At 42.0% G+C, this 24,873-nt stretch overlaps 1 protein-coding gene across 3 annotated transcripts in view; it reads right to left on the reverse strand.

The window, feature by feature from the left end:
• The window catches only part of ZMPSTE24 (zinc metallopeptidase STE24), a 55,547-nt gene extending 38,281 nt beyond the window's left edge, over positions 1-17,266 (reverse strand). The window contains exons 1-2 of one of the 3 annotated variants that reach the window (XM_072609930.1): positions 16,658-17,266; positions 12,246-12,392 (exon numbers count right to left, since the gene is read on the reverse strand). In XM_072609930.1, coding sequence (XP_072466031.1) covers positions 12,246-12,392; positions 16,658-16,777 — 267 coding nt within the window. In that variant the 5' untranslated portion in view covers positions 16,778-17,266. Of the gene's footprint in view, positions 1-9,580; positions 9,675-12,245; positions 12,393-16,008; positions 16,202-16,657 lie in introns of those variants that run through there. The other 2 variants (XM_072609931.1, XM_072609932.1) reach the window with 2 other exon arrangements.
• Between the last annotated feature and the right edge of the window lie 7,607 nt (positions 17,267-24,873).

Here is a 24,873-nt window from a genome sequence, read left to right on the forward strand (position 1 = left end):
GTTCTAGCTAACCAATTATGCATGGTCCCTGGACATATGCTCTTGGTACTTTCCCTTTATTCATGCTGTATGCTCCCTTAGAGTATACTACACCCCACGTTCTACTACACCCCACGTTCAACTCCACCCCCTTGGGCTCACTGAATCCTTATCCACACTTTAAAAACTAACTACTTCCACCAGGAAGTCTTCTGACTCATTCTTTCCCTTCCCAGACAAAATCCTGATTGTCTTGTTCTGTTTTGCAGATGTCTGTGTGTCATATCTGTCTGTCAGACACAAAACTTCAAAAGGGCAAGGATCTTGCCTTAGTGAACCACTAAATGGACCTGGCCATGTGTACAATGGCTCACAATACACTTTTAACAGAGTCCATAGAAAGAGCCTAAGAATCACTGTTAGGATATTACTTTTACACATCCATTGACAAGCATTTATTAACCATATACTATGTGCTGTGTACTATGCCAAGTGCAGGGAATACAAAAAAAGGCAAAAAAAACCCATTACCTGCTCTCAAATAATATATATTCTAATGGGGGAGAGAATTAGGCACATACAAGATATATACAGAGCAGATGGAAGGTAATTTGAAAAGGGAAGCCAGCTAGATGGGACCAGAAAAGGTCACAGAAGATGAGCTCTGAACCTGAATCTTGAAGGAGATCAGAGAAACTAAGAGGCAGGGTGGAAGGTAGAACATTCCAGGAATGGGGACCAGTGAAAGCCAGAGATAAGAGATAAAGAGTTGTTTGCAAAACAGCAGATTGACACATATAACTAGACTGTAGAGTGCACAGTAGATAATAAAGTATAAAAAGGCTGAAAAGCCAGGAAGAAGTCAAATTACAACGACCTTTAAATACCAAAAAGGATTTTAGATTTGACCCTGAAAGTGACAGGAGTCCCTAGAGCTCACAGCCAGTAGGGGCACAGCAGTAAAGTGGAATACATGGTCAGATCTGTGCTTTAGAAATATCAGTTTGGCAGCTTAGTGGAAGATTGATCTGGAGTGGGGGAAAAACTTGAAGCAAGGAGATAAGAAGGCTTTTTCAGTAATGAAGGCAAGAGATGAGAGCCTACCCAAACTAGGGTTATGGTGGTATGGGGGTAGAAAAGGGGACATATAACTGAAGTTAAAGAAGACTTGTGGGGTAAGGGGGCTGTCAAGAATGATACTGCACTTGTGAGTCTGGACTACTGGTGCCTTCAATACTAATAGTGAAATTCTGAAAGAAGAAAGATTTTGGGAGAGAGAAGGTAGAGCCAAGATGGCGGAGTAAAAGCAGGGACTTGCTAGTTTCCTCCCAAACTCAGTCAAATACCTGTAAAAAATGACTCTAAACAAATTCTGGAGCTGCAGAACCCACAGAATGATGGAGTGAAGCAAATCTCCAGCCCAAGGAAGCCTGGAAGATCAATGGGAAGTGTCTATTGTGCCGGGCTGGGAGCAGAGTGTAGTCCAATGTGAGCTGTGCCAACACAGAGGCACCTGTGCAGGCCTCAGAGGATTGAATCATTAGCACCTGTGGTGATTTCCAGACTTCACAACCCCAAAATGACAAGGACAAATTGGAAAGTCAGTGGAAAAGAAAGAGTAGAGTGGTCCTGCCCCAACCCCAGGGCAGCAGAGGCAGAGGAGTCCTCAGCAGCCACCACAGCAGCAGCAGCAGGGGTAGAAGCAGTGGTTGTTGTTTCTGGAGCTCTAGGCCCATAGATTGTGGGGGAAAAAAATCAGACTACAGAGTGTTACTTTGGTGACAGGGAAGATCAAAACACACAACCAGAAGGAGACAACAAAATCAAAACTCCTACATCCAGAGCTTCCAAGAAAAATATGAATTGGTCTCAGCCCATGCAAGAGCTCAAAAAGGAATTTGAAAATCAAGTAAGACGAGTAGAGGAAAAATTGAGAACAGAAATGGGAGTGATGCAAGAAAATCATAGCTGGCTAAAGAGGACCCAAAAAAATGCTGAAGAAAATAACACCTTAAAAAGCAGACTAACCCAAATGGCAAGAGATCGAAAAAGCCAATGGGCCAGATGGAAAAGGAGGTCCAAAAGCTCACTGAAGAAAATAATTCCTTAAAAATTAGAATGAAGCAAATGGAAGCTAATGACTTTAAGAAAAATCAAGAAATTAAAAATTATTGGATTACCTGAAAGCCATGATAAAAAAAAAAAAGCCTAGATATCATCTTTCAAGAAATTATCTCATTCCCCAATTGATAAAGGGTCAAAGGATATGAACAGGCAATTTTCAAAGGAAGAAATTAAAGATACCTATAATCATACAAAAAAATGCTCTAAATCACTTTTGATTAGAGAGATGCAAAACAAAACAACTCTGAGGTACCTCATCACACCTATTAGATTGGCTAACATGACAGAACAGGAAAATGATAAATGTTGGAGAGGATGTGGGAGAGGTGGAACACTAATTCATTGTTGGTGGAACTGTGAGTTCATCCAACCATTCTGAAGAGTGGTTTGGAACTGTGCCCAAAGGGCTACAAAATTGTGCATACTCTTTGACCCAGCAATATTGCTACTAGGACTGCATCCCCAAGAGATCATAAAAATGGGAAAGGGTCCCACATGTACAAAAATATTTACAGCAGCACTCTTTGTAGTTGCCAAAAACTGGAAATCAAGGGGATGCCCATCAATTGGAGAATGGCTGAATAAATTATGGTATATGAATGTAATGGAGTACTACTGCGTCTTAAGAAATGATGAACAAGAAGACTTCAGAGAGGCCTGGAAGGATTTATATGATCTGATGCTGAGTGCAAAGAGCAGAGCCAGGAGAACTTTGTGCACAGCAATGACCACAGTGTACAAGAGTTTTTTCTGGTAGACTTGGAACTTTGTAACAACGCAGGAACTTAAAAAAAAAATTCCCAATGGTCTTCTAAGGCAAAATGTCTTCCACACTCAGAGAAAGAAAAATGCAATTCATTCACAGAATGTAGCAGATCATTTGTGTGCATGTGTGTGTGTGTGTACTATGTTTTGATTTGTTATATTACTTCTTCCATTTACTTTAGTTTATCTACACAGCATGACTATAGTGAATATGTATTCAACAGGAAAGTATGTGTAGATCCTACATAGAATTGCATGCTGTCTTGGGGAGGGAGGGGGGTAGTGGGGGGTAGATAGAGGGGAAAGAAATCTAAGTTTTATGGTAGTGATTGTAGAACATTAAAAATAAAAAAATATATGAAAAAAAAGAAAAAAAATTATCAAGAAAAACTGCCCTGATATTCTAGAACCAGAAAGTAAAATAGATATTAAAAGAATCCACTGATCACCTCCTTAAAGAGATCCCAAAAGGAAAACTCCTAGGTATATTGTAGCCAAATTCCAGAGCTCCCAGGTCAAGGAGAAAACATTGTAAGCAGCCAGAAAGAAGCAATTTGAGTATTGTAGAAACACAATCAGGATAACACAAGATAAGGTAGCAACCTCTACACTAAGGGATTGAAGCGCATGGAATATGATATTCCAGAGGTCAAAGGAGCAAGGATTAAAACCAAGAATCACCTACCCAGCAAAACTGAGTATAATACTTCATGGGCAAAAATGGTCATTCAGTGAAATAGAGGACTTTCAAGCATTCTTGATAAAAAGACCACATCAGAATAGAAAATGTGACTTTCAAACACAAGAATTAAGAGAAGCATGAAAAGGTAAACAGGAAAGAGAATTCATAAGGTACTTAATAAAGTTGAAATGTTTATATTCGTAACTCTTGAGACTTTTCTCGGTATTAGGGTAGTTGGAGAGGACACAAATTTTAAGAGAGAGAGAGGGCACAGGATGAGTTGAATATGAAAGGACGATATCTAAAAAAATAAAGGGGTGAGAGGAATATGTTCAGAGGAGAAAGGGAGAAATAGAATGGGGCAAATTATCTCACATAAAAGAGGCAAGAAAAAGCTTTTTCAATGGAGGGGAAGAGGGGGCAGGTGAGAGGGAAAGAATGAACCTTACTCTCATTGGATTTGGCTTAAGGAGGGAATAACATGTACACTCATTTAGGTATGATAATCTATCTTACACTACAGGAAAGTTGAGGGGAAGGGGATAAGCAGGAGGTGGGGAGATGACAGAAGGGAGGACAAATGGGAGGAGGGTGTAATTAGAAGTAAACACTTTTGAGGAGGGATAGGGTCAAAGGAGAATAGAATAAATGGGAGGCAGGATAGGATGGAGGGAAAATATAGTTAGTCTTTCACAATGTGACTGTTATGGAAGTGTTTTGCATGACTACACATGTATAACCTGTATTGTTTGCCTTCTCAATGGGAGTGGGTGGGGAGACAGGAAGGGAGAAAAGTTGGAACTCAAAGCTTTGAAAATGAATGCTAAATATTAAAAATTGTTTTTACATGCAACTGGGAAATAAGACATACAGGCAATGGGGTACAGAAATCTATTTTGCCCTACAAGAAAATAGAGGGGAAAAGGATAAGCGAAAGGAAAAGGTATGACTGAAAGAGGGCAGATTGGGAGAAGGAGTAATCAAAATGCATGCTGTCCTGAGGTGGGTGAAGAGTAGAGATGGAGAGAAAATGTGCAACTCATAATCTTGTGGAAGTGAATGCTGAAAACTAAAAATAAATAAACTAATTTATTAAAAAAAAAAAAAGGAAGATTTGAGAGAAATATAGTCGGGTCTACATTGGATATCTTGCGTTTGTGATGCGCAAGTTCAATATGTTCAAGAGGCAGTTGAAAATGTGTGACTGTAACTCAGGGGAGAGGCAAGGGCTGAATTTTATAGACCTGAGAATCATCTGCACAAAAATGGTCATGGAACCCACAACCTTACCAAGTAAGACTGTGTAGAGAGAAAAGAGGACCCAAGGCAGAGCCTTGGGGGATGCCCATAGTCACTGGTTGTGACATGGAAGAAGAACCAGCAAAAAATACTGAGGAGCAGTCAGACAGAATCAGGAGATTCAATGGTGTCACAAAAGCCTAAAAGAAGAGAGTAATCCAAAAGGAGCATCAAATGCTATAGAAAGGTCAAGAAGGATCAGGACTGAGAAAAGGCCACTAGATTTGGCAAGAGATCACTGATAACTTTGGAAAGAGCAGTTTCCACTGAATAATGAAATTTATGAAAGCCAAATTAAAGGGGTTTACAAAAGAAGATTAGCAAAGAAGAAGCACTTAGTGTAAATAACTTTCTCAAAGAGTTTAGTCCAATGGGGGAAGAGATAGAATGCTAGCTGGCAGGGAAAGCCCAAGCAAATACTAAGCACCTTTAAAAATGATAATAACCATAAAAGAAAAAACACTCTATCTGGAACTTCTACCACTATGGGTGAATCCAGATGTCACACCAAAAAATAAAAATTCTTTTAAAAAATGGAACTAGATAAGCTTTATAAAAATCAACTAAAATGACCAAAGCCAGGTGAGGCCTACTATCTATCAAAGGAATAGGCTAATAAATCTAAGTGCCTATTAAAAAAAAAAGACAGGATTTAAAAGTAGAACCCAGCCTCTTACAAACATCTTTCCTTATTTCTACTCAGATTACCACCATTTTTTCAGTTCCCTGGATTCGCAGCAGTGCCATTTTCCTTGAATCTTTTCTGTCCCGTGCCCCAACATTAACTCATCAATGGCCAAACCCTGCCATTTCTACATTTGCACCTCTTAAATTCATTCTCTTCTCTCTACTTACCCAGCTAGCACCTTAGTGCAGGCCCTCATAAACTCTTGCCTAGATTATAACAACAGCTTCCAAATTGGTCTCTCTGACTCAAGCCTCTTCTTATTCAAGTCCATTCTCTACTCTGCTACAATTAAGCACAATTCTGACCATGTCACTCCTCTAATCAATGAACTCCAGTGGATGCCTCTGGCCTCTAATATGGAATAAAAGCTTTTAAAGCCCTTCACTACCTGAACCCAACTTGACTTTCCAACCTCATACTCCTCCCTCCTGCCCTCTGAGATCCAGCTGATCCTGGCCTTGTTCCCAAACACTCACCTTCTCCAAACCTGGAATGCAAACGCTCCTCATCTCCTCCTGCTACACTTCTTCACTCAGCCCCAGGAATCTCAACCTTGGGATGAGCTTGCATAATCCAGAAGTCTTTGGTACTCACTCCTTCTTTCCTATTTGTATCCTCAGCTTAGCATAGTGGCTTGGCATAAGGAAGGTGCTTAATAAATGTTTACTGTCTCCTGACTCCATCTCACAGAATCACCATCTTCCTTTAAGATGTATCTCAAGTACTACCTTCTATGTGAAGGCTTTATTGATCTCCGCAACTGCTAGTTGTATTTAACTAGGTTGATTTATTTAAACACATTCCCATTTACTCTGTATGTTCTCACCTATGTCCTGGCTGTCTCCCCTATTAGAACAGGGGCTCTTTTTAGGTGGAGATTCTTTCACTTACTGTATCTGTATTTCTAGGTGCTTACTTAATGAATGTTTACATACTGATAGACATTAGTTCCTTAGTCCATCCTTTATTTTACAAATGTGAGGTCCAGAGAGGTTAGGTGACTTATCTGAGGTCACACAGCAAGTACATAACAGTGCTGATTCAAAGCTGGGTCCTCTGATTCTAAATGCAGTGAGAGACTATGATCCAAGACTCTTAAAATCATGTATTCCACAGAAAGTCATGTCTTATTCCAGGAAAGGTACCAAGCTATTTGCTTAGCTGTGGGAGGTAGAGCTAAACAAAGAATGGCAAAGAGACTCACTCTGTGACCCAGAATGTGGAGAAGGAAGAGGAACCAGAGGTCAGCAACTCACCAGTGGTGAACACAAATGGGCACTTGGGGTCATAAGCAGTGCCTCCTAGGAATCAGTCCTGCAGAGTAAGGCCTCTGACACTGACAGAGAAGTGTACAAGTATAGGAGAAAAAGGGCTGGGCCTGGAATCCTAGGTTCTCATTTCATTCTACTCCACACCACCAGGCTCTTCGCCTCTAAGCAGCAGAATCCTCACCTGTGAATGAGAGGACTGCACTAGAAGGCATCTGAAGCCTCTTGGTCAACCCAAGGGTGCAGAGGAGAGGACTGCCAGGTGGAACTTCATCTTAGAAGAATCCATGACTAATGTGAAAATGCGTTTAATAAGAACTTAATAAGAATGTGTAGAACCCATATAAGATTGCATGCTGTCTCAGGAAGGTAAGGAAGATGGAGGGGAAGAAAATTTAAGACTTATGGAAGTGATTGATGAAAACTAAAAACAAATTAATTGAATTAAAAAAAAAAAAAGAATCCAGCCAGTTCTGACAATTCAGGTCATTCAATCAGATTTAACATTCCTGCTCTAGAAAGGTCTCCAACCAAGAGAGATGGATGACAGTCTGCAGAGGTGGTTCCATTGAGAGCACATCCCCCTTGGAGTACTGTCTATGGGTGTGTAGATCCAGCATCAGGCAGCCAGAGAGCCATTATTCTACCTTCCCTGGCTCCCATGTATGTTGTCTCTTTGACTTCTTCCTTTCCAATCCCCCTAAACTGAAAGTGATCTTTTCCTTAGCTTCTCCGAGAGAACTCGATCCACTTTGGCCCAATTAATTTCTCTTATAGTATAATTACTTGTGTAAATGTCAACTCTCTCCACTAAACTGTAAGCTCCTTGAGGGGAAGGACTACAGTGTTTTTCATTTTCAGGGCCAAGCATGGTGCCTTACAGTTTGTTGGGCTAAGCAAAACTACTATTCTATTGTTAAAATCCAAGCATTTTAAACAACCATCATGGGGAGTTTAATGTGAATGTTATTTTATGAAGGAATATGTTTAGAAACCAGAATATTATAAATCTCAATGTTCTAAATGCCAAAAGTCTCATTCTAAGAGCACTAAGAGATGAAGGACGAAATAAAGTTAACTTTTGATTATCCACCTGCTAGGGCTCACAAATCTATGATTTAGAACTAAAAGATACCTTAGCTGGAAGACTTGCCTGATCATCTTATCTAGGGGTTGGAAAACTATGGCCCATCTGTTTTTTGGTGCGTTTTTTTGATAACTCGAAGAACTGCTAGCTTTACCAATAGACTGAATGTGGTTGGAATTTTGTGCCTCCGTTTACCTTAATTTCAATATCAACAGATCTAGCACTAAAGAGAGGCATAGATATTCCAAATACTACTTCTGTAGTATTTTTACCAAAAAAAAAAACCCAACCCAACCCCCCCACAAAAAACAACAAAGTCACAGCTATTTAATCAACACAAATTGTTGATTCTAATTCTAATTGCCAGAGAAGTGCTCAAGTGGAACAGCTGTAATGTGTCCTCAGCTATTTGTGAGAGGTAACACGTCATGTGACAAGCACTGTGGCACAGCAAATATAAAGCTGGACTGTGTGCCAGTCGTATGACCACAGACACCTCAAGCACTGCCTTCTATGTGAAGCCCCTCCCAAGTCCCCTAAGTGCTAATGCTCACCTTCCCAAAGAACCTGGCTTTTAACTACTTAACATTCATTTTTATTGATTCTGTATATAATTATATATGGTCTTGTCTCCTCTACTAGAAAACAAATTCCCTGGGAGTAGGTTTGTGCTTTGAGCACAGGACCTGATGCTTATTAGTACTTCAAAATGCTTGTGGACTGACTGCTACTGGGAAGCCAAATCCTCTGACTCCATATCCAAGGAGCACATGAAAATATCTGAATCTGGCATCCCAAAATGTTTCTCAATATAGAATCAGAAGAGTTGGACTTGAATCCTGGGTCTGCTGCCTTAACAGTCTGAATGAAGGACCTTAGGCAACTTACTCAACCTCTGTGGGTCTCAGTTTCTCCACCTGTGTAATGAGAGGGTGGATTGGATAACCCCAAAGGAAGCTCCTCTAGTTCTAAACCTGATGATCCCAGCTTTTCCTCTTGAGTGAGCACACCACCATTCTCTTAAACCAAATAAATGAATCACCACTTAGTATTATTTACATTCCTGTTATTCCTTAACTACCAGCTCAGATAACAGAGGCACTTTGGTTGACTTACTAAGGGCAAGATGGAGAAAATCTAGTATATCTGAAAATATCTCTTTAACACAATAGTCAATACTCCCCCAAACTACACTTTTCAACTGTCCTAATTAATGAGTTTGCTCTTGAAAATTCATCTAAAGAAATATCACATTACTAGGAATTTCTATTCAATTTCAATATACTAAAGAGAAATCATGGTCTGTGTCTCTACTACCACAAAGTCACAGTGGCGGAGCAAGGGCTCTCAGGTTTTCCTAGTTTACCACACTGTCCCTGAGAACCATCATAAATCTCCATGTGCCTTCTTTTTCCCCTCCACCATTTCTATATAGTTTGGGGACAGATGGGAGTTAGCATAAATTCCATTTTTGTTCCCTTTCCCCTGAAGTGGAATAAGCCTACATCAGATATCCAGTAAGGACTAACTTTTTCCATGGCAAGTGTGCCCTGAACCCTCTCGCTCTCATCTTTCTCAAATCCATCAGAAGGTACTTTAGCACTGCCAGGTTCTTCTGTTTGGTAGGTTCTCAAGATCAACTCACAGATGACTACACAATTCACATGCCCTTTCTCTCTTTTACTCACGCCTTGATTCCAACAGGAAATGTGTAAACTTTTCCAAGTCTCTTCTTTCATTGAACTATCATGTTTCTGCTTTCCTCACTCCCGATGCACTACTTAGATAATTTTTTTAAGTCACATTTCTAATCTCCCTAGCTATGTTACTTATCTGATGTGGCAATTTTAGGGGCAAGAGGATAAATGGTCCAGTAATCCTGATAGGAAAACTCCCAGAATTCCTAATTAACCAATCAATCAAATAAGTTAAAAAGTAACTGAAAATGTTTATACACAAAATCATTGGCAAACTGACTTCTGGGTACTACAGGAAAATTTTTCCAAAGGCTACATTTGGAGAGGATGTGAGGGCAGACAAATAGGGTGAATACACTTCTGGTGAATCCTGCAGAGTTTCTGACCGTCCAGGGGAAACACAAACCAAACCAGCTCAGGAGCTAGCACTGAACACTTTCTCATCTGTAAACTCATATTTGCATTTGTGCCATATAAATGTGAAATCAAACGTGATAATTAGGCTAAAATCATTAAGATCTTTTCTTAAAAGAATACTCAGGAGCCAAGATGACAGAGCAGAAAGATAAACCTGCTCTAGCTCTCCAGCCATAGCCAATAAAATACCTGTAAAAAATGACTAAACAAATTCCAGAGCAGCAGAAGTCATAAAATGATAGAGTGAAAGAGATTTCTAGCACAAGACAGCCCGGAAGGCTGACAGGAAAGGTCTATCCTACTGGGCTCAGAACAGAGCACAGCCCAGCCTGGGTCGCAGCAAAGACAGGACTGGAGGAGGCTTCAAGGCACAGAATCACGGGCAGCAGCTGTAGTTCCCAGATTTCTCAACCCACAAAGATCAAAGACAGCTTCAAAGGTCAGTAAGAAGGCTCTTTCACCTGGGTGAGAGGGGAGTGAAATTTGGCCTGGCCCCAGGGTGGCAACAGCCACTGCAGCAGCACTGGTCTTGGACTTGGCTTATCTGGGTTTCAGTTCTCAATGGCAGTTTTGGGGTGAGGAAGAGTGCTGGTGTGGTAGGGCTGGTGGTAACTGTGAAGAGAGAATCCTACTCACAGGTCCAGGGCAGAAAAGAATGCTTGTGGTTGCTCACAGACCAGAGCACAGGCCATGAGAGGAATAAACTTCTCTCTCTTGACTGCGTCACCTTGGATGAACTGAGAATTTACAGGTCCCTAGAGGGTATACAGGTCCCTAGAGTATATACCCTCCTCTTGACAAAGGACTCAAAAGTCAAGCAACTGGCTGGGAAAACGCCCAAAAAAGGGGAAAAAAATTACATTATATAAGGTTACTTTCTTGGTGAAAAAGTATTTTCTTCCATCCTTTCAGATGAGGAAGAACAAAGCATACCATCAGAGGAAGACATCAAAGTCAAGGCTTCTACATCCAAAACCTCCACAAAATATATGCAATGGTCTCAGGTCAAGGAAGAGCTCAAAAAGGAATTTGAAAATCAAGTAAGAGAGGTAGAGGAAAAACTGGGAAGAGAAATGAGACTGCTGCAAAAAAATCATGAAAAGGAGTCAACAGCTTGCTTAAGGAGATCCAAAAAAATGCTGAAGGAAATAACACTTTTAAAAATAGACTAACCCAAATGGCAAAAGAGATCCAAAAAGCCAATGAGGAGGAGAATGCCCTAAAAAGCAGAACTGACCAGATGGAAAAAGAGGTCCAAAAGCTCACTGAAGAAAATAATTCTTTAAAAATTAGAATAGAGCAGATGGAAGCTAATGACTTTATGAAAAATCAAGACAACAAAGCCAAAGGAATGAAAAAATAGCAGACAATATGAAATATCTTATTGGAAAAACAACTGACCTGGAAAATAAATCCAGGAGAGACAATTTTAAAATATTGGACTATCTGAAAGCCATAATCAAAAAAAGAGCTTAGACATCATCTTTCAAGACATTATCAAGGAAAACTGCCCTGATATTCTAGAACCAGAGGGTAAAATAGCCAGTGAAAGAATCCACCGATGGCCTCTTGAAAGAGATCCCAAAAGGAAAACTCCTAGGAATATTGTAGCCAAATTCTAAAGGTCCCAGGTCAAGGAGAAAATATTACAAGCAGCCAGAAAGAGACAATTCAAGTATGGTGGAAATACAATCATGGTAACACAGGATTTAGCAGCTTCTACACTACTTCTACACTAAGGGATCAAAGTGCTTGGAATATGACCTCCAGAGGTCAAAGGAGATAGGATTAAAACCAAGAATCACCTACCTAGCAAATGTGGTTAGTCTTTTACAACATAACTATTATGGAAGTGCTTTGCATTGTTACACATGTATGACCTATAATGAATTGCTTGTTTTCTCAATGAGGATGGGTAGGGAGGGAGGGAGATAATATGGAACTCAAAGCTTTAAGAATGAATGTCAAAAATTGTTTTGGCATGCAACTGGAAATTAAGCTATACAGGCAACGGAATATAGAAATCTATTTTGCCCTACAGGAAAACAGAAGGGAAGGGAGATGGAAGAAGGGTGGGTAATAGAAGGGAGAACAGACTGGAGAAAGGGGTGGATGGGGTACATGCTGTCCTGGGGTGGGGGGTGGAGAGACATGGGGAGAAAATTTTGAATTCAAATTCTTGTGGAAGTGAATGTTAAGAACTGAAAAATAAATTATATTTTAAAAAAAGAATACTCACAGTGCCTTCAGTTTCTGAATACAATCCTGACCAAAAGCTGAAAGTACTTTTGTCCAGCTGATACAGTCGAGATTTTTCAAAGGTTTCCGAATCCATGATTTGTCCTAATTCTTTTGGTACATGGGTAGTGGTTCTGTAGACACGTCTCTGAAATAAAAGTAGCAACAAAAATACTTTAATAAACGTTCAAATCTCAGTTTACTTGCTTACTTTAAAATAATCTTTTAAGAGTCCTATCTTTACAGCAAGACTAAGTCCAATCAATTGTATCTGCTTAATCTAGTCTATATGAAAACACATAAGTATGGCATACTGATAATAGTACATAGTCTCATTACCAATAGCCCTTGTGAAAAGTATACGATCTGCTTTTCTTCTTCTTTTTTTTTTTTTTGGTATAATCCATTTAGAATTTTTTGTGAATTATGATAAAAGATATTGGGCTAAGTCTAATTTCTACCAGACTACTTTCTGGTTTTTCCTGCAGTTTTTAGTCAATCAAAGAGTTCTTTCCCAAATAATTTGTTTTCTGATTTATGAACAATGGGTTATTGAATTTCACTATATTATCCCTTGTCTAGTCTGTTACACTAATCTACTTCTCTATTTTCTTAATAATATCAAAACAGTTTTGATGACTGCTGCTTTTATAATATAGTTTGAGGTCTGGAAATACTCTTCAGTCTTCTTTTTCCCCTATTATCTCCCTTGATACTCTATGTCTTTTGTTCCTCCAAATGACTTTTGTTATTATTTTATAAAGTTTTGTAAAGTATTCCTTTGATCTAACTGGTAGAGCAATAGAACAAGGACCATAAACTAACTTTTCACAGTACTGTCATTTTTTTCTTATACTAGGACAGAGCCTTAGGGTACACCTAATGCATGGAAGTGGGACAAAAAGTGAAACAGTCCCTGCCTTGCTAGAGCTTACATTCTACCAGAAATGAGCAGATACAAAGAGTTTGGGGACAGTCGAATCAAAATATGGTTATTATAGACATCAATTCACACAAATAACCCAGAACTATGTGAATGGGGAAGAAATTTTTGGAACACAGTTAGCTGTCCCTCACAGACTAGTCTAACAGCAAGAAAAATGTGTCTATCACTAAAAATATCTCTCAATACTTTGCACAAAAGCTCTGTTAGACCTAAGATTCTATAATAATTTATATAAATATATTTACATATACTATTATATAATACATTATATTAAATTATGTAATTTAATATGATTTAATTAAAATATATCCTTATATCCAGAATGTGACATGCTAGTGAAACGTAGCGTGATTGATCTCAGGATTGTGGCACAGTATGTGATGTTTGGTGAAAATTTTTCCTCCTTAAAATTGTTCCTACATATTCATGTCTACTGTTACGCCAGCATGGCAAAACTCCTGCATACCACTGCACTGTTGGGTAACAGACTTGTCACCAGGAATTATGTAAGCAAGCCTGAACTTATATAGTAACTGTAATAGACTCATACATGGACTTCTGGAAATATGGCCTACTCTTGGAAAACTTATTTGATGAGAAAAAGATCTCGTATGAGACAAGGCTTCAACAAAGAACCTTACTAATACAGAGCACTGTATAGTTTACAAACTGCCAGCATAAATACAGTGTACTGACTGTTGGCCTGATGCCAGTGGACACTAACTTTGCCACTTATTACCCAAGTAACCTTGGGCAAGTCATTTAATTCCTTTAAGCCTTAAATTCCTCATCTGGAAAAAACAAAACAAGGGGGTTGGACTAAATGATCTATAAGGTCTATTACCACTCTAAAAGGAAGGGAATAAGCATTTGTGCTAAGTGCTTTACAAATATCTCATTTGATCCTCACAACAACACTGGATGTAGGAACTGTTGTAATCCCCATTTTACAGATGAAGAAACTGAGGCAAAGAACAGTTAAGTGACTTGCCCAGGGTTTACACTGTTCAGAAGTGTATGAAGAAGGATCTGAACTCTGACTACAGGCCCAGTGCTATATCCATTGCACTACCTAATCTTAGAGACATCTATTTAATGTATTGGGCCTCTATTGCCTGGCTCAAGCCTACCTTTCCATCCTAACTTCATAAAGTCCTTTTGCATAAACTCTAAATTCCAGCCAACTCGCATTCCATCTCCTATTCACTAAGCTGTTCACTAGGACTAGAACATATTTCCCTCTTCATCTCTGCAACTCAGAATTCTCATTTTCTTTTAAGGATGAATTCAAGGTATTATCTCTTCCATGAAATCCTTCCCAATATTTCCAGCTGTTAGCATTACCTACTTTCTCAAATTATCTTTACACATACAGTACTCTACACCTCCCCTGTAAAATGTAAACTCTTTAAGGGCAGGGATTATTTAAGTTCTGCCTTTGTATCTACAGTACCTTGCACATTGTAACTGTTAGTAAATGTTGGCTAAATTGACCTGAATTGTGAAGTAGCTAGAGTCAGGGGTATTTACAGAAGAAAATGAAAGACAACTGAGGAACTGTCTAAAGTTATAGGGTGTGGCAGAGCCAGGAATCAAATTCAAGTCTACTGACTCATACTCTTTCCACTACACTACGTTTAGCACCTAATTCTTTGCTTTTCCAGATAAAAAATCTATTTTTTGTATGTCTACATACTCCCTCACACATAAAAACACGGCAAGGTAGCAATACTTATGGTAAAAGAGGATCTGTAGGTACAAGGCAGAAATGGAGGGAGAAATTGAGAGGAGTAAAAAAAAGAGGTGGGGACAAAAGAAGAAAACATCAGGGAATATTAACTGGTTTTGCATTTTGAAGAGGAATTTTCTAAATATCATGGAAAGGGCTGCCACTGTTCAATAATGGCTCACATAAGCCTTTCAAGAAAGTGGTGCATATCTTGCCTGACCTTTATAGATCCTCTCAAGTTCCTGACATCTAAAGTCCTTCCTCCAACCTGGCTCAAAGGTAACCCTCAAAGACTCAGACAGCAAGGCACAAACTCTGGACTATTCTAGCAGAATGAAAGGATTTCCAAGACAGGTCCCAGTGAGCCACTGACAGCTGTCATCTGAGGCCCAGACTAGCAGCTCTGAGAGGTGCCTCACCGGGCAGGGTTTATGAGTTTTTCAGTCACAACAACTCTAAGATATTGTCACAGAAGGGTTATAATCAGTGTAGGTGGAGAAAAGTGCCCACACCAAGGAAATTCTGGATTCCTTAAGTACTGATGCTTAGAAAGTAAGCTGAATAGAACTGAACTGCATCAAGCTTCAGGAAATAATTTTCTAATGTTAGGGATTCACACTAACAACCACAAAATGTGATGGTCCAATGAGATGAAAAGCAACAGAAATGACAGGTATATAAGATGTCGAGCTAGAAGGGACCTCAGAGATCATCCAATCACAACCCTCAGGCCTGCCCAGCAGAAAGACTTGGCATTAGAGTCCCTGGTCTCAGATGCTGGTTCTTCAATTTAGTATCTGAGTGATCTTGGACAAGCCATTCAATCTTTCAGAGGAGTGGTTTTTTTGCACAAAAATGAGGTGGGCAGACTAGACCTAACAAGGCGTTTTTCGAACTCTAAATCAATGACCATACGGTTCTGTATTTCCTCCTCTGACAGAGAGAGGAAGCTAAGCGTTCAAGGTCAAGAGCAGGTAAGAGGCAGGGAAAGGATTCAAAGCCAGCTCCCAAGTCAGGGCTCCAGGTCTTGCAGGGACCCCGCGGTTGGGGCAGGGTAGCCTTCAGGTCCGAGGAGGCTTTCGGCCTTACGCCAAAGATCATTTTCAGCCCTGTTTCCTCATCAGCAAAATGGGTCTGCTATTCCTGATTCTACCGAACTCATGGAGATGTTATGGGGAAAGAACCATTTTGGGGGGAAAATCCCCCTGATCCGGCGTGAAGAACCCCGGGCTTGGGGCCAGCAGAGTGTGCCCATCCTCCCTTTCAATGCCCGTCGCTAGGGAAGGATGACGACGCTCCAGAGCCACGTGCCACCCGGAGGCGGGGGAGGGGCCGCCCGGGGCGTGCAGGGTCCCAGGCCCGCAGCTGGAAGGGATCCCAGGGGGCGTCCGGCCCAAGGTTCTCATCTTACAGGTAAGAAAACAAGCTCGGAGGTGAGACTGGGCAAGGTCACTTCAGGAGGCGTGAGCAGAGGGTCTTGTCCCCAAAGCCAGCCTCGGGGGGAGCCACTCAATCCAAGCATCCATCACACGTTTATTACGCGTCCACAGCATGCCAAGGACTGGGGCGGGGCGGTGGCAGAAGCCTGAGACGCCGTTTTGGTGGGGGGCTATTTGGGGCCGGGGGGTGACTGCGACGGGGCCTAGCGCTAGGGGCCCCAGGCCGGGCGCGGCCGGATCCTCGGCCCACGTGGACAGGGAGGGGGGTGCGGCCTTCCTCCCCCCTCGGCTGCGCTCACCTGCCGCTGGGCCAGGAAGGTCTCCCACAGGTAGACGGTCCAGGAGAAGAGCAGCACCGCGCCGAAGATGAGCTTCTCCAGCGGCAGCGCCCACAGCGCGTCCGGCAGCGGCGCCCACATCCCGGCGGCCTCCCGGCCTCCTCCGTCCCCTCCGCGAGCGCGCCCGCCGGGGAAAGACGGGCGGAGTCACACCCACATCCGTCCCGGCTCCGAGGTGTCACCGCCACAGCAGTCCCCGGCTCCTCAGGGGCGCGCGGTGTTACAAGCTTATCGGTCCCCGTCGCCTCAGCCTCCGGCGCTACGCCCACATCCGTCTCCGCGGCCGCGTGCCCACGGTGTTGCACCCAAACGGTCCCGGCCTCTGGCCAAGCCGAGACGGCACCTTCACATCCGTTCCCTGCACCCGGCTGCGTCACGCACCCACAAGGGCCACCTCAGGGTCTAGAAGGACATCCCCCTCGCCACCCCAGCTCGCTGGCTGTGTCGCTAGCCCAGCTCCTTCCACTCCGAGCTTCCGGGGTCAATCCAATACCTTCCCCGTCGGTTAGGAAAAGGTCCGGAAGCCGAGCAGAGAAAGCGTGGATAGCCCCTCGACTTCCGCTCAGCCCCTCCCTGGCCCTCGTTCTAAGCGGAGCTGCGCCTGCGCGCCTTCGGGACGCCGGTCTTTTCTGCAAAGCTGCTCCTGCGCCTGCGCCTGCCCCTGCTCCGCGCGCCCCCGACACCTGCAGCGCCCTGAGCGCGCTCGCGGTCCCTCCTCTGTTCCCCTCCCCCCCAGTCAATTTCCCTGCAGGGGTCGATTCCAGGTCTAGCACCTGGACGTATGGAAGTGGATGCTCTGCTTCTCTCCCGCGTCCCGGAGCCCGGGTGTTCTTCCAGGCGGGGACCTTGGCTCACGTCCTCACTCCTTCCTTTCATTACACTCTGCATCCATCCATCCATCCATTCATTCATTCGTCTGCTCCCCCCGCACCAGGAGCCCTGCCTCAGTCTCCCTCTCTAGCCCAACCCATGTCCTCATACCCAGGCACGCCTGCAGTTGGCCCCCTTCATCTCCCTCGGCCCAACTACTCCATCTCAGCCACGACAAAGATCTCTGTCCATCCTCCACCCGCGGGTGGGTGGCCTTAGACAGCTCATTCTTACCCCAAGTTCTGCCACCTCCATGACTGGCCTCCAGCACCCAATCTCCTCCCCTTCCTTCTCTCCCTCCGTTTTACAGGGCTCCGCACCGGTAAGCAAGTGAATCCTTGTTGAATTCATTGGAATGGGTTCATTCCTCCTGAGCCTCTTGTACATCACAGGTCACAGATTTAGAGCTGGGCAAACTGTAGAAGTCATCAAGTCCAGTCTCTTTAAAGACAAGTTAGCTGAGGCTCCCAGAGGTTACACAGGATGGACAGGTAGGATGGACAGAGAGAGAGAAATGGAGTGATAGATAGATAGGAATAGATATGGAGATCTAGATAGAGATAAATAGATACTGTTGTTATCCTTTGTTTTTGAAGAGAACCCATGACATCACAAGCCATGGTTGATTTGAATTTAAGTGAGGCAGAATTGCTCCATGTCGTCATCCTCACTCTTCTAGAGTCCTCAAAGTCCATTGGCAGGACAAAAAAGATGACTGTTGATGGCCTGGGATCCAGTGGATTTCCTTGTGTAACCAAGCTCTAAGTGCTCCACAGTTTCTGCTTCAGCTGCCTTCATGGCTGTTAGAATGAATTGTTCTTATTTCCCTCTTCTACCAGGGGAAGTCTTCACATTTTGCTAACTCACTGACAGGTTTGAGGTTTGTTACCCTCAACCTGCTTTAGCCTGTCTGCTGAGAAGGTTTACCAGGGTGTGGCCACTGTGGATACTTCTTGGAGCTACAGGTAGGTGAATCAGGTGGACACCAAAGGTAGATGAGCAGGCCTAAAAAGGGATCAGCGAGCCATCACATCAGAGGTGCAAATTCTTCTAAACACTTCATACATTCTAGATAGAAAGGTAATGAAGGAGAGGGGGTCTCAAGTATGTAAGGAAAGAACTCTAAGTATAAAAAACCTGTCTTTATGTGACTCAAAGGGAAGGAGAATAGACATCTCTAGTGTATCCCTCACCTTGCTCCAAGGGAGACTGGTGGGGGGAAGGCAGGGAACAGAAGGTTGGGCAGGAGACTACTCTGATCTCCTTAGAGAGAAAGGCGTACTAAACTAGAAGTATATCTGTCTTCTCCCTTCAATATTATTAGTCTAGAGAATATGATCAGGTTCAATCTAACATCTGATCATTTTGTCATGGGGGAGGACCCCAAGCTCTATACCCAAGGCTTAACCCCCTTTCCTACCAAACATCAATTCAACAATTAACATGTAGCAAATAACAAAGAAATCCATTTATTCAAACCATAGCAAAACAGAAATCAGAGAAGGCATACATAGGAGCATATATACCAAAAAATACAAAGTGAAGGAGCTCTCTCATAGGGAGGAAGATAGCTCAACAAAGAGATGTCACCTAATGGGAAACTCTTCAAAGTCTTTAGTGTAGCAAGCTGGGGATAGGGATATGATGGAAACTGCTGGCTCCTCTCATGTCTTCCCACATGTCTTTTCATGTCTTTTCCTTCAGCCATCTAAATGGGCTTGACCTTTTCCATCTTCCTTCTCAAACTGGAAGCCAGAAGAGGCTGGGACTCAAAGAATCCCTAAGGGGACCATCACTTGAAGAGTCCTGAAGGGGACTGAGTAAGGCTCTAAGGGTAATATATAGTTGAATTCCTCTCCAGGCTTCACTCCTGGTTCTGTAAACTTTCTCTACCATGCTACAGAATCCTCTTCACTCCAGAAGCTCACTTGACCCCTGGATTTCAAACATTCAAGTACTCACCACGCCTGAAATCTTGCCCTCTAATTGGTTGGTTGGTTTCTCACCAAATCTCACCAAATCTAAGGAGGATGTCCACATGAACCATGTCTTCCTTCCCTTCCTTTCTGCCTTCCCTGTTCCACCTCCCGCCCCCCTTTCAGTTACTTTTTAGATGTTGTCTTTTACCATCCAAGTGTAAGATCCTTGAGGGCAGGAACAATCTTTCTGCTTGTATTTGTATCCAGGTACATAGCCTAATCACTTAATAAATGCTTCTTGACTTCATTTGACATAAATAAATGAGAGACACAGAGAATTTATTCAGTGCTTGCTATGTGCCAGGCATTGTACAAATACAAGTAAGAAAGACAGTGTCCACCCTCAAGGAGCTTATATTCTAATGCAGGAAGACCACACAGAAAGGGTAGCTGAAAAAGTGGAAGGGAAGGGTACTTTCCTTTGGAGTTTGGCAGATGATAAGGAGGTGAAATCCTGAAAGCTGAGTTGGGAGTAAAGTGAGCCATGACAGTGGCTTTTCCTGAAATAGAAGTCTAAGCAAGAAGTCACCAATCAGGACAGTGGAGGTTTCTCCAGGGTAAGAAGGCAGAGGAGGAACAGGAAGTGAAGTCCAAAGAGTGAAATTAGGAGAACGTCTTGCTCGCGGTCACATGGAAAGAAAGTAGTGTTAAAAGGGGAATTGTTTATCCTGATTAATGAGGCAAAATTCAGGACAAAGAGAATTAAAAGGAGTTTATTAAATATGTCAAGGTAGCAACATGTTGGCGCATTGGATAGAACTTGGCCCTGGAGTCAAGAAGATTTCATCTTCCTAAGTTCAAATCTTGCCTCAGAGACTTACTAGCTATGTAACTCTGGACAAGTCACTTAACCCTGCTTGCCTCAGTTTCCTTATCTGTAAAATAAGCTGGAGAAGGAAAGGATAAAACCAATTCAGTATCCTTGCCAAGAAAACCCCCAATGGGGTCACAAAGAGTTGGACGTGACTGAACAATACAAGCAACATGTTGATGGACTGATCACTAGGGATCAGTAATGGTTTTAAGATGGAGCCAGCTTTAATAATGAGATAAAGACACTTTGGATAGGTCCACATCAATAAAAGGGGTAGCAAGTGCATAACAATTGGCCAGATACAAACAGGTAAGGGGTGATTTCCTATGTGACTAGTAGCAGGCAATAAAAAGCTACAGACTGACACCTCCTCCAACATTGATTGACATGCCTGATGAACCGTGGGTCGTTGCGTCTGCATAACTTTCAATAGGTTTTGAGTCAAGGTCTTCTGAATTCAAATCCAGTGCTCAAGGCCTCACCAAGAGCCCAAGTACCCATTCTCCCAGGCATTAGTCCCACTTCCTTTTGTTTCCAGTTGTGTCTTCATAGTTAACCAAATCAGCAGGGAACAATGGCACTCATCTTGAGCTACTAAATGCTGCTGGGGAAGACGTAAAATCTTACAGATGAGGGCATCTCGCCACACATTCATTTGGACCCCAGCTGGGTCCTTTCCTGTTCAAAAATCAATTCTTCCATTATTCTGTTCTATCATATTTTTCATAGTTGTGTTCTTCCATAGCCCCCTTTTTCGTTATTTCTTTCTTTTTTTTTTTTATTAATTTATTTAACTTTTAACATTCATTTTCACAAAATTTTGGGTTCCACATTTTCTCCCCTTTTGTCCCCTCCCCCCTCCCCAAAACACCGAGAATTCTAATTGCCCCTGTCTGCCAATCTGCCCTCCCTCCCTCCCCACCCCTTCCCTTTGGAAGGCAAGCAATTCAATATAGGCCAGATCTGTGTAGTTTTGCAAATGACTTCCATAATAGTAGTGTTGTGTAAGAACTAATTATATTTCCCTCCATCCTATCCTGTCCCCCATTACTTCTGTTCTCTCTTTTGATCCTGTCCCTCCCCATGAGTGTTGACCTCAAATTGCTCCCTCCTCCCCGTGCCCTCCCTTCCATCATCCCCCCCACCCTGCTTATCCCCTTATCCCCCACTTTCCTGTATTGTAAGATAGGTTTTCATACCAAAATGACTGTGCATTTTATTCCTTCCTTTAGTGGAATGTGATGAGAGTAAACTTCATGTTTTTCTCTCACCTCCCCTCTTTTTCCCTTCACTAAAAAGTCTTTTGCTTGCCTCTTTTATGAGCGATAATTTGCCCCATTCCATTTCTCCCTTTCTCCTCCCATATATTTCTCTCTCACTGCTTGATTTCATTTTTTTTTTTAAGCTATGATCAAATCCTATTCAATTCACTCTGCGCACTCTGTCTCTATGAGTGTGTGTGTGTGTATGTGTGTGTGTGTAATCCCACCAAGTACCCAGATACGGAATAGTTTCAAGAGTTACTAATATTGTCTTTCCATGTAGGGATGTAAACAGTTCAACTTTTATAAGTCCCTTATGACTTCTCTTTGCTGTTTACCTTTTCATGCTTCTCTTCATTCTTGTGTTTGAAAGTCAAATTTTCTTTTCAGCTCTGGTCTTTTCATCAAGAATGCTTGAAAGTCCTCTATTTCATTGAAAGACCATTTTTTCCCCTGAAGTATTATACTCAGTTTTACTGCAAAGCCCCCTTTTTCTTCAATCCCCTACCTCTACCTTCATGCCTCATCCTAGCAGATGTCCTATTTTAGTGAGAAAAGTGAAACCAGTCCTCCTGATTTCCCTTATCTCTGCTCTTCAACACCTTGACCTCTATATCTCTATCTATCCTCCTGTTCTTGACTTCAGTCTCTGAGGATGAGGTTATCCTTCTTGCCAAAGTTAATGCCTCCACTTGGGATCCCCTCTCATCAGATCTCTTTAAGAGCTTGCTCCATTTAGTATTCCTGCTCTCTCCTGATCTGTTAGAACCTTCCCCATGACCAACAAACTCAGATGGCCCTTGATCTTAAAAAAACCCAGCTCTCTCAAGATCCATGTCTTGTGTCAAGTCAGGCCAGGACTTGGACTTATCTTCCTGTGAGTGGTTTTCTTTTGCATAAAAAGCATATTTGGTGAAAGCTTCTCTAGCTGACAGCTCTATTTGAGGAACACAGGAACTCCTGACCACTTGAATTCAGGAGGCTACCTCCAAGACTAGAAACATCCTGACAATTGGAGGAACTAGGCATAGTGAGTAGGCCAATTTGGCTGAAATACATGGAGAAATGATGTCAAGTAAATCTGAAAAGGTAAACTGAAGCCAGATTAAAAAGGGCTTTAAAGGACAAATTGAGGAGATTGCATTCTATCCCAGAAACAACAGGGAATCAGTGAAGATTCTTCCGTATGCAGATCAGAGCTCCTTTAGGGATATCAGTTTGGCTGAGATGGCCAATTAAGGGTCTATTGCAATAGCTCCAGTGAGTGATGATAAAGACCTGCATTAGAGTAGGCAATGCCCTCCTAAGAAGGAGCACAGCTATCCATATTGTCTCTAGGATCAAAAGTAAATCCGTCTTTGGCATTCAAAGTCCCTTATAACTTGGTGCCTCTAACTTTCTGGACTTTAGACATGTGATATCTGTCCCCGCCCCTGCCACACACACACACACTGTGAGATCCAGTGACACAGGCCTTCTTGCTGCTCCTGAAACAAGAAATGCCACCATGTCCTGACTCTGAGTATTTTCATTGGCTATCCCCCATGTCTGGAAGGCTCTCTCTCCTCATCTCCACCTCCTGACTTCTCACCTTACATAGGAAGCCTTTCTCAGTCCTTAATTCTAATGCTTTTTCTCTGTCGATTATTTCCAATTTATCCTGTACACAGCTTGTTTTTTACATAGTTGCCTGCGTGTTGTCTCCCCCGTTAGACTGTGAGCTACTTAAAGGCAAAAACTGTTGTTGTGGAGGCTATTGTTTTTTGCCTTTCTTTGTATCCCTGCCCTTAGCACAGTGCCTGGAAAGTGGTAGCCACTCAATAAATGTTAGTTGACCGATGACTTGGCCTCCCTTATTAATGATTTTATAGCTCATAATAAAACACATACTAGTAAAAATAGGATCTTACCACCTGTCTGTGGTGCTCCATGGAAAGTAGAGAATAGGGTGATTAATATTGGATGTCTTTTTCTGTGCTTGGCATGAATAGGAGGTGAGGGTGGAGAACTGTGTTAACTTGGAGAGTAAAGATGGGCTAAATCTTACTAAACAGGCATCATGTATTTTGTGCTGATAAAAAGAAAAAAATAACATGATAGGAGCTAATGGAGGGAAATAAACTTAAGTATAACCTTGAATGTGAAAGAAATGAATTTACAAATAAAAATAAATCAAATTATAGTGTGGCATGAGCTTTCTTTTTATTGGCTAGCCCCAGTCAATAAATTAGTATAAGATAGAAACAGGACAACTGCAGTTAACTCACTCAGAGCAAGACACATGGAACTAGAAATTGATGGACAGGTGTGTCTCATAATTCAGCTAGTAATATCTATACTATGCTACTGATCAGTGAGTAAAGCAAAGAGGGTACTTGTTATAAAGCAGTTTTGGTCACTAGGGAGGAAAGGCCTACTTGTTCCAACAGAAGAGAATGCTTATCACTCATTACAAAAGCAAGCAGGAATGTATCCTTGTACACATAGCTCAATAGCGTAGCATAGGTGAGAGGGAACCAAACATCCTTTCTGAGACTACATAATGAAAAAGGAGCAGACTTCCTAAGGCTGTCAAAGTTTTCCTTTGCAATTTGCTGCTGCTGTTCAGTCATGTCTGACTCTTTGTGACCACGTTTTCTTGGCAAAGATACTGGAGTGATTTGCCATTTCCTTCTTTAGCTCATTTTACAAATGAGGAAACTGAGGCAAACAGGGTTAAGTGACTTTGTGCCCATTGTCACAAAGGTAGTAAGTATCTGAGAACAGATTTGAACCCTGGAAGATGAGTCTTCCTGACTCCATCGCCAACACTCTATCCATTGGGTTACCTAGCTAAAAGAGGCTGAAAGGAGAGACAGAAGGGATTCATTTTGTTGTACACTGATCTTGCTATTATGTGCTGAGGCAAAGCGCAGCAAGATGGTGAATATAAAACAAAATGGAGTTAATTATATCAACTCAACACACCACTCTTAGCTCTTAAAAATCCACTTTTAACAACAGAATAGATTAGGAAAAAACAACAAAAACCACTCCAATTTGTTGCCATTGACAAAAGTAAATAAAACATAGTGCAGATTCAAAATTAATAGTGCAAATAAATTCTATTATGTGCCAGCTGAATCTTAAAAACAGAAATTTTAACTATGATTTCAAGTAAGGCAAAAGCAAACATAGATGCCAAGAAGAGAAACAAACACAGAAACTATAACACAGTCAATGAAACAGTTAAACACATAAATTGCATAGCAG

The sequence above is a fragment of the Notamacropus eugenii genome, chromosome 5 (genome assembly GCF_028372415.1).
Source record: "Notamacropus eugenii isolate mMacEug1 chromosome 5, mMacEug1.pri_v2, whole genome shotgun sequence".
In the NCBI taxonomy this organism is placed as follows: Eukaryota; Metazoa; Chordata; class Mammalia; order Diprotodontia; family Macropodidae; genus Notamacropus; species Notamacropus eugenii.